The following is a 9,941-nucleotide window of genomic DNA, read 5'->3' on the forward strand; positions in this document are numbered from 1 at the left end:
AGCTCTGAATTCCTGAGTTAAAACCCTCAGAGCCCAGGACAGAGTAGAGATAATCAAACCTCTCTGGATTGTCAGGAAGCTGCTGTTTGAGTCCTCCTCTCACACTGGTCAGATCTTCAGACAGGATGAGTTCTGGATAAGCAGTGTTTGGGTCCAGAACCACAGGACTGTAGGAGACCATGTCCTTCATCTTGTTCCAGATGTTGAAGGTCAGGTTGCCCAGGTGTTTGGCCTGGTCTATCAGAGCTCCTGAGTCCAGCTGTGGATCCTCCAGCAGGGGGCGCTGCTGGACTCTTTCCACTGCAGCCTTGTAGTTGAGCAGGAATGAGACGTCTTCAGCTCTCAGCTCGTCCTCTGTGGCTCTGACTGTGTGTGAAAGAGCTGCTATCTCTCTGCTCAGAGCCTCCATCTTCTCCTTCATCCTCTGACTCTTCTGCTCCTCTTCCTCCCTCAGTGCAGCCATCCTGGCCTCCTCTTCCTCTTCTAGAAACTGGTGAAGCTTCTTAAACTGCTCCTTAATCTGCCTCTCTGTGTGTCGGGCCTGGACCTTAATGTGTTCTGCTGTTTGACCAAACTTCACTTTAACTCTTTTAAAACCCTTTAACTTCTTCTTTAATGGCTCCAGAGTTTCCTCAAGTTCCTTCTTGAGTTGTGAAGCAGCTTCATCGATGGGTTTGAATATGTGGTTTTTGTGTGTTTCTGAATGGAGACAGATGTGACACACTGGCTGCTGATGGTCCAGACAGAAGAGTTTGAGTTTCTCAGAGTGCAGACTGCAGAGAGCCTCTGAAGATCTCTGCTCTCTCTGCTGTAAGAAGCTCTCACACAGGTTCTTCAACACCAGGTTACAAGGTGGATGTTCCTTTGAAGATCTTCTCTTACAAACTGGACACAGTCGATCTTGTTTCTCTCTCCACCAGCTCTTCAGACAGTCTTTACAGAAGCTGTGGCTGCAGGACAGAACAACAGGATCTCTGAAGACCTCCGTACAGACCGGACAGCAGAGATCCTCCTCTAATCTGGAAGCCATTTAGTCTGTGAGTGAAGCTGAAAACACAGCAGACAGGAAGTAGAGTCAGTCGTGGCTCCCCTCCCTCCTCTACTGACTTGACTGAAGTTTACTGTGACTCTGAGTCCAGGTTTTAGTCAAACTCACCTTCAGTGTGTGGAGTGTCAGCAGGTTGAAGCAGCAGTGTTGTAGCTGGACTCACTCACAGGAAGTTGTTGGTTTGGTCTGAAGCTGAATCTGATCGTCTCTTCTTAAGTCTGCGTCTCTGGGACTGACAGAGTCCAAATACAGTTGTTCCTGGTTTATCTCAGGTGAGTCATGTGAGGGGGCAGTGCTTTGAAAAGTGACTGAATCTTGAACAGGTTAGTCCAGATTAATGTAGAGGAGCAGTACTAGACCTGTGCCTCGTTTTAAAACAGGGTATTTTCATGTGTTTTTTAAACAAATAAATAAATAAATTACTGTTGTGCATAGAGATGTAAGAAACAAAGGTTATCTACTGTACACTTTCCTAGTCATACCATGTCGTGTGTGTGGGAGTTAGAGTAAGACACATAAACTCATGTAGATTAATAACACAAGCTCTGACAGCTTTGAAACTTGACATAATTGTGGTCAGAAAGCTGCTTTACCTGTTAGAAAAACTTGGGTGTTAATATCTTAATTCTTTGTGTGTAAGGGAGCAACTGTTTAAGTGCAGTACTTGTACCTGTGCCGAGTACTTGTACACAGTGTGGTGTCAGTACTTCATCTCAACACTTCCTCCACCTCTGCTGCTAATGATAAAGAGAACGGGATGTTGTGTAGATGCAGGAGACGTTGAAGACGAAGCTGAATATGAATCCAAGTCAAGGCAATATTTTATTATGTTGATGAAGAACAGGAACAAATATACATTAAGCTTTTGTGATGAACTGACATGTTAATACATTTTAGATCATTTATGTGAACAGATACAAACTTTTTACTTATGTAATTAAACAAGAATCACCTTTCAACTTGTCATGTTTGACATTTTTTCATCTGGAGAATAACTCCAGATTTTCTTCTGGAGAAGATTCAAAGAATCAAATGTTCAGTAATTGAGTGATAAGAGTGAAAATATTTTAACACATGAAAAGTAGATAAAAAAGGAAAAGTGTAATAATGAGGCAGCAGGAGGACAGGTGAAGTTTAACAGGTTCAATTCACTAACTTTTCCCTTTAAGAAATAAACAACATTATAAATATGATCATCCTCTTTATCTCTAACTGCTCTGCTCCACTGTCACTGACACCTTCACTGGTAACAGCTTCACTGGGAGGTTTCTAACAGTGTTAATGTATGGAAACATTTTCTGAGTGAAAGTGTGTGTGAAGGTGTGTATGTGTGTGTTAGTATCAGGATCAGAGAACGACAGTTTTCCTCTGTTCAAGTCCAGATTCACTCTGATCCTCTGGAACTTCTTCTGCACTGGGAGAACAATGACTGGAGCTGATGGTGAAACTGCTCCGTATTTACCTTTATGAAACCCTATTCTCCATATTCCAGACCGTATCTTGTCTCCCTTCCTCTGCACAGACTCTGGTATCACACCCAGTCCCCACTGTGTATTGTCTCCAACCTGGATATCCCAGCTGTGAGTCCCTGAGTTAAAACCCTCAGAGCCCAGGACAGAGTAGAGATAATCAAACCTCTCTGGATTGTCAGGAAGCTGCTGTTCGTCTCCTCTTCTCACACTGGTCAGATCTTCAGACAGGATGAGTCCTGGTTCAGCAGTGTTTGGGTCCAGAACCACAGGACTGTAGGAGACCATGTCCTTCATCTTGTTCCAGATGTTGAAGGTCAGGTTGCCCAGGTGTTTGGCCTGGTCTATCAGAGCTCCTGAGTCCAGCTGTGGATCCTCCAGCAGGGGGCGCTGCTGGACTCTTTCCACTGCAGCCTTGTAGTTGAGCAGGAATGAGACGTCTTCAGCTCTCAGCTCGTCCTCTGTGGCTCTGACTGTGTGTGAAAGAGCTGCTATCTCTCTGCTCAGAGCCTCCATCTTCTCCTTCATCCTCTGACTCTTCTGCTCCTCTTCCTCCCTCAGTGCAGCCATCCTGGCCTCCTCTTCCTCTTCTAGAAACTGGTGAAGCTTCTTAAACTGCTCCTTGATCTGCCTCTCTGTGCATCGGGCCTGCACCTTAATGTGTTCTGCTGTTTGATCAAACTTCACTTGAACCTTTTCAAAACCCTTTAACTTCTTCTTTAAGGGCTCCAGAGTTTCCTTAAGGTCCTTCTTGAGTTTAGAAGCAGCTTCATTGATGGGTCTGATTCTATGGTTGGTGTGTGTTTCTGAATGGAGACAGATGAGACACACTGGTTCCTGATGGTCCAGACAGAAGAGTTTGAGTTTCTCAGAGTGCAGACTGCAGAGAGCCTCTGAAGATCTCTGCTCTCTCTGCTGTAAGAAGCTCTCACACAGGTTCTTCAACACCAGGTTACAAGGTGGATTCTCCTTTGAAAATCTTCTCTTACAAACTGGACACAGTGGATCTTGTTTCTCCTTCCACCAGCTCTTCAGACAGTCTTTACAGAAGCTGTGGCTGCAGGACAGAACAACAGGATCTCTGAAGACCTCCGTACAGACCGGACAGCAGAGATCCTCCTCTAGTCTGGAAGCCCTGTGAGTGGAGCTGAAAACACAAGTAGAAGTAGAGTCAGTCATGGCTCCCCTCCCTCCTCTACTGACTTGACTGAAGTTTACTGTGACTCTGAGTCCAGGTTTTAGTCAAACTCACCTTCAGTGTGTGGAGTGTCAGCAGGTTGAAGCAGCAGTGTTGTAGCTGGACTCACTCACAGGAAGTTGTTGGTTTGGTCTGAAGCTGAATCTGATCGTCTCTTCTTCAGTCTGCGTCTCAGGGACTGACGAAGTCCAATAAAGTTATTCCTGGGACTTTGTCCTCAGTGTTAATAACTAACTTGGTTCATCTCAGGTGAGTCATGTGAGGGGGCGGAGCTTTGAAAAATGACTGAATGTTGAACAGGTTAGTCCAGATTAATGTAGAGGAGCAGTTCTAGGCACAAGTCTCGTTTTTAAAAGGGTCTTTTCATGTGTTTTTTGATAAATAGATAACTGTTGTGCATGGGGATGTAAAATAAAAAAAGAAAGGTTATCAACTGTACACCTTCCTTGTCATACCATGTTGTGTGTGTGGGAGTTAAGACATATAAACTCATGTAGATTAATAGCACAAACTCTCACAGCTTTGAAACTTGACATTGTGGTCAGAAAGCTGCTTTACCTGTTAGAAAAACTTTGTTGTGAATATCTTAATTCTTTGTGTGGAAGGGAGCAACTGTTTAAGTGCAGTACTTGTACCTGTGCAGAGTATTTGTACACAGTGTGGTGTCAGTACTTCATCTCAACACTTCCTCCTCCTCTGCTGCTAATTATAAAGAGAACGGGATGTTGTGTAGATGCAGGAGACGTTAAAGACGAAGCTGAATATGAATCCAAGTCAAGGCAATATTTTATTATGTTAATGAAAAACAGGAACAAATGTACACTCAGATTTTGTGATGAACTGACACGTTAATACATTTTAGATCATTTAATGTGAACAGATACAAACTTTTTACATATGTAATTAAACAAGAATCACTTTTCAACTTTTCATGTTTGATATTTTTTCATCCTAGGAATAACTCCAGATCTTCTTCTAGAGAAGAAGAATCAAATGTTCAGTAATTGAGTGTTGAGAGTGAACATATTTAACCCATGAAAAGTAGTTTAAAAAAAAAAAAAAAGTAAAGGAAAAGTGTAATAATGAGACAGCAGGAGGACAGGTGAAGTTTAACAGGTTCAATTCACTGACTTTTTCCTTTAAGAAATAAACAACATTATAAATATGATCATCCTCTTTATCTCTAACTGCTCTGCTCCACTGTCACTGACACCTTCACTGGTAACAACTTCACTGGGAGGTTTTCACCAGTGTCAATCCATGGAAACATCTTCTGAGTGAAAGTGTGTGTGAAGGTGTGTATGTGTGTGTTAGTATCAGGATCAGAGAACGACAGTTTTCCTCTGTTCAAGTCCAGATTCACTCTGATCCTCTGGAGCTTCTTCTGCTCTGGGAGAACAATGACTGGAGCTGATGGTGAAACTGCTCCGTATTCACCTTCATCAAACCATATTCTCCATAATCCAGACAGTATCTTGGTTCCCTTCCTCTGCACAGACTCTGCTAACACACCCAGTCTCCAGATGGCATTGTCTCCAACCTGGACATCCCTGCTGTGAGTCCCTGAGTTAAAACCCTCAGAGCCCAGGACAGGGGAGCAGTAAGTATCAATCCTCTCTGGATTGTCAGGAAGCTGAGACTGTTCGTCTTCTCCATGTCTCACTCTGGTCAGATCTTCAGACAGGATGAGTTCTGGATGAGCAGTGTTTGGGTCCAGAACCACAGGACTGTAGGAGACCATGTCCTTCATCTTGTTCCAGATGTTGAAGGTCAGGTTGCCCAGGTGTTTGGCCTGGTCTATCAGAGCTCCTGAGTCCAGCTGTGGATCCTCCAGCAGGGGGCGCTGCTGGACTCTTTCCACTGCAGCCTTGTAGTTGAGCAGGAATGAGACGTCTTCAGCTCTCAGCTCGTCCTCTGTGGCTCTGACTGTGTGTGAAAGAGCTGCTATCTCTCTGCTCAGAGCCTCCATCTTCTCCTTCATCCTCTGACTCTTCTGCTCCTCTTCCTCCCTCAGTGCAGCCCTCTTGGCCTCCTTTTCCTCTTCTAGAAACTGGTGAAGCTTCTTAAACTGCTCCTTAATCTGCCTCTCTGTGTGTCGGGCCTGGACCTTAATGTGTTCTGCTGTTTGACCAAACTTCACCTGAACTTCTTCAAAACCCTTTAACTTCTCCTTTAAGGGCTCCAGAGTTTCCTCAGTGTCCTTCTTGAGTTTAGAAGCAGCTTCATTGATGGGTTTGTATCTGTGGTTGGTGTGTGTTTCTGAATGGAGAGAGATGAGACACACTGGCTGCTGATGGTCCAGACAGAAGAGTTTGAGTTTCTCAGAGTGCAGACTGCAGAGAGCCTCTGATGATCTCTGCTCTCTCTGCTGTAAGAAGCTCTCACACAGGTTCTTCAACACTAGGTTACAAGGTGGTAGTTTCTTTGACGATCTTCTCTTACAAACTGGACACAGTCGATCTTGTTTCTCCTTCCACCAGCTCTTCAGACAGTCTTTACAGAAGCTGTGGCTGCAGGACAGAACAACAGGATCTCTGAAGACCTCCGTACAGACCGGACAGCAGAGATCCTCCTCTAATCTGGAAGCCATTGAGTCTGTGAGTGGAGCTGAAAACACAGCAGACAGGAAGTAGAGTCAGTCATGGCTCCCCTCCCTCCTCTACTGACTTGACTGAAGTTTACTGTGACTCTGAGTCCAGGTTTTAGTCAAACTCACCTTCAGTGTGTGGAGCATCAGCAGGTTGAAGCAGCAGTGTTGTAGCTGGACTCACTCACAGAAAGTTGTTGGTTTGGTCCGAAGCTGAATCTGATCGTTTCTTCTTCAGTCTGTGTCTCTGGGACTGACAACGCCCAAATACAGTTGTTCCTGGTTTATCTCAGGTGAGTCATGTGAGGGGGCGGTGCTTTGAAAAGTGACTGAATGTTGAACAGGTTCAGTCCAGCTGAATGTAGAGGAGCAGTTCTAGACATGTGCCTCGTTTTAAAAGAGGGTATTTTCATGTGTTTTTTGATGAATACATAAATTACTGTTGTGAATAGGGTTGTAGAAAAAAAAAGGTATCTCCCGTACATTTTTCCCAGTCATATCATGTTGTGTGTGTGTGCGGGAGTTACAGTAAGATGCACAAACTCATGTAGACAGCAGTTTACCTGGACGACATTGTGGTGCATGGGCCAGACCAAGCCACCCACGATGCCCGCTTACACAGAGTGTTTGTGGCCCTCACCAAATGTCGCCTGACCCTGAACGGGGAGAAATGTCTCTTCTCAGTACCGACTGTGGACTTTATTGGATTCCGCCTCTCAGCCGATGGCATTGCACCTCTCTCTTCCAACGTCAACGTAATACAGTGCATCCCTGAACCAACCTTCACCACACAGGTTGCATCGTTCCTGGGAATGACAGCTTATTTGCGTTTCCTGTCCAAGGCAAGGCAAGGCAAGGCAATTTTATTTGTATAGCCCGTTTTTACAAACAGTTTGTCTCAAAGGGCTTTACATGGCATCGTAACAACATCCTCTGTCCTTAGACCCTCACATCGACTGAGGAAAAACTCCATGGAAAACTCTTTTAACAGGGAAAAATCGGAGAGGCAACAGAGGAGGGATCCCTCACCCAGGACGGACAGACGTGCAATAGATGTTGTTACATACAAGACAGTTTACAGTTTATGTCACAGAATGTGCAAAATATGGAAATGTTAGCAAATGACAGCACCCCTACGCCAGCTCCTGAAGAAGGAGGAGCCATGGGACTGGTCACCACAGTGCACTTTTCCGTGCTGAAAACACAATCAACTTCACCTCCTGTCCTCGCCTATTTCAGCCTCTCCAGCCCAACCTTCATCACCTGCGACGACTCCATTGCTGCAGTTGGAGCTGTCCTGTCGCAGCTTCATGACGGCACGGAGAGGCCAATCGCCTTTGCATCTCGGGCTCTGACACCCACTGAGCAGTGGTACTCTGTGGGTGAACGTGAAGCATTGTCCTGTGTGTGGGCATGCGAGCGGTGGCACATGTATGTCTATTGCCGTCATTTCACCATCAGGACGAACGACCAGTGCCTCACAACAGTGCTCTCCACGTCAGGTTCAGGACACAAGCCTCTCCGACTCCATCGTTGGGCGGAACGCCTCCGCCAGTACCACTACGACCTCATCTTCACGCCGGGCAGGGAAAATGTGGTGGCAGATTTCCTTTCTTGCTCCATCACAGCCCCAAACCCTTCTGTACCGTCACACAATGAAGAACCGGCTCTCATCCAAGCACTCTATACACTGTTAAAGCCAGTAGTCACACTGGAGGAACTGAACACTGAATCAGGAAGAGACCCGATGCTATCCAAGCTGTGCACTTACATCAGAAATGGCTGGCCGTCCCGCATCCCGGAAGAGTTGAAACCGTTTGCTCGCGTGAAAGATGAGCTCTCCTGCTGGGCAGACACGTGTGTCTCGAGGGGGCTCTGCACCGTCATCCCAAACACTTTGCGTGCACGTGGCCTGTCAATGGCACATGAGGGTCACCTGAGAATCGTGAAACTCAAGCAGCAGTGCCGTGAGTTGGTGTGGTGGCCGGCCATCGACCGCGATATTGAGCATCTAGTCCAGGACTGCTCAGCGTGCCTCCTCAGTGGGAAAACCAGACCCCCCTCAACCCCTCCCCTACAACCGCTCCCCTGGCCTTCCCGCCCCTGGGAACATGTACAGCTGGACATCTGTGGGGAAATCCATAGCCGTGGTGTTCCCCACCACCAGCGCTTCCTGGTGGTCGTATGACCTCCACTCTAAGTGGCCGGAGTTTGTACCAGTGGGGACGGTGACGTCACACGTCGTGATCCGGATACTAGATGGCGTCTTAACCCGCTGGGGTGTGCCTCGGGCCATAACAACAGATAATGGCCCGCAGATGACTGCAGAACCGCTTTTTACCACCTACAGGCCAATGGTGGAGTAGAGCGTTTCAATGCAACACTGAAGAACGGAATTTGTGCACACCTGGCCCAAGGCTGTGCATTCGAGGAGGCACTCAACCAGACCTTGCTGCACTACAGAGCAAGCCATCACTCCACCACACTGGTGTCACCAGCGTTTCTGATGCTCGGACGAGAATTGGGACTGCCATTGCACAGGCTCCGAGCACCAAACGGTGACTTCCCCACACCCTCCCTGGCCCAAATCTGAGAGACTGTTGCTGCACGGCAGTGGGAGACAAGGGAAAGGGTTGAAAACAAGCGCAGGGCGAGGCCACCGTCCCTTCAGGTCTCCGACTGGGTCAGGGCTCGACGGCCGCAGCGACACAACAAGATGGCCTCGTTCTGGTCCCAACCCAGGCCCGCCACATTCCTGCTCGACGACGGATCACAGACAGGAAAGTCCCAGCACCCCTCTCTGAGCACTCGGCCACGGCACCAGCCCAGTCACCATTCCCATACAACATGGCCACTGATCCAGGCCCACCCCCGGCCCCAGTTACCCCCCCCCCCCGCAGTGCCACCCCAGGAGGCTGTGGTGCCGGACCCGAGGCCGGTGCGGGCCAGAGCTTGGCCTGTTACCTTGCAGGACTATGTCACGAATAACCATGCTTAGTCTAGCAGTTTTCTTCGCAGATTCTTGCCTAGTGCGTTTTTGACATCTTGATTAGATGTTAGTTTTCTTAAGAAATGTTTTGGTAGGTTGTCAGTTGGGGGGGTATGCTGCTTTTGTGGGGGGAGGAGAAATGTTATGTTCTAATAACATGGTCACACCGTGATACATGGGGTTTGCTGTGTGTTGCTGAATAGTGGTTAAGGTACCTTTTAAGAGACTGTGTGATTATTATGGGATACTACGTTGCGTGTGGAGTGCACGCAAAGTGAACAAGGAAGTGTTGATCTACACATGAGACTGAAGTAAAAAGCAGTGTATGTCCTGAAGTAAAATGTGTGTGTCAGTCTTTCACACTCGTTTTAAAAAGGGCCTTTTCACGTGTTTTTTGATGAATAAATAAATGACTGTTGTGCATAGGGATGTAAAAAAAAAAAGGGTTACCGTATACATTTCCTTGTCATACCATCGTGTGTGTGTGTGTGTGGGTGTCAAGACATATAAACTCATGTAGATTAATAACACAAGCTCTGACAGCTTTTAAACTTAAAATAATTGTGGTCAGAAAGCTGCTTTACCTGTTAGAAAAACTTGGGTGTTAATATCTTAATTCTTTGTGTGGAAGGGAGCAACTGTTTAAGTGC

General features: G+C 46.7%; 2 protein-coding genes across 2 annotated transcripts in view; both read right to left on the bottom strand.

Annotated features, from left to right (window-relative positions):
- The window catches only part of LOC146989202 (E3 ubiquitin-protein ligase TRIM39-like), a 2,757-nt gene extending 1,727 nt beyond the window's left edge, over window positions 1-1,030 (bottom strand). Inside the window, exon 1 of the mRNA XM_085775179.1 lies at window positions 470-1,030. Coding sequence (XP_085631305.1) covers window positions 470-1,030 — 561 coding nt within the window. The remainder of the gene's footprint in view (window positions 1-469) is intronic.
- Window positions 1,031-2,056: 1,026 nt separating this feature from the next.
- Window positions 2,057-3,696, bottom strand: LOC146989203 (E3 ubiquitin-protein ligase TRIM35-like). The gene has a single exon (XM_085775350.1). The coding sequence runs from the start codon at window positions 3,694-3,696 to the stop codon at window positions 2,257-2,259; it is 1,440 nt and encodes a 479-aa protein (XP_085631476.1). The 3' UTR covers window positions 2,057-2,256.
- Window positions 3,697-9,941: the final 6,245 nt, after the last annotated feature.

This window comes from Trachurus japonicus, chromosome 4 (assembly GCF_045865225.1).
Source record: "Trachurus japonicus isolate A0001 chromosome 4, Traja_1.0".
NCBI lineage: Eukaryota > Metazoa > Chordata > Actinopteri > Carangiformes > Carangidae > Trachurus > Trachurus japonicus.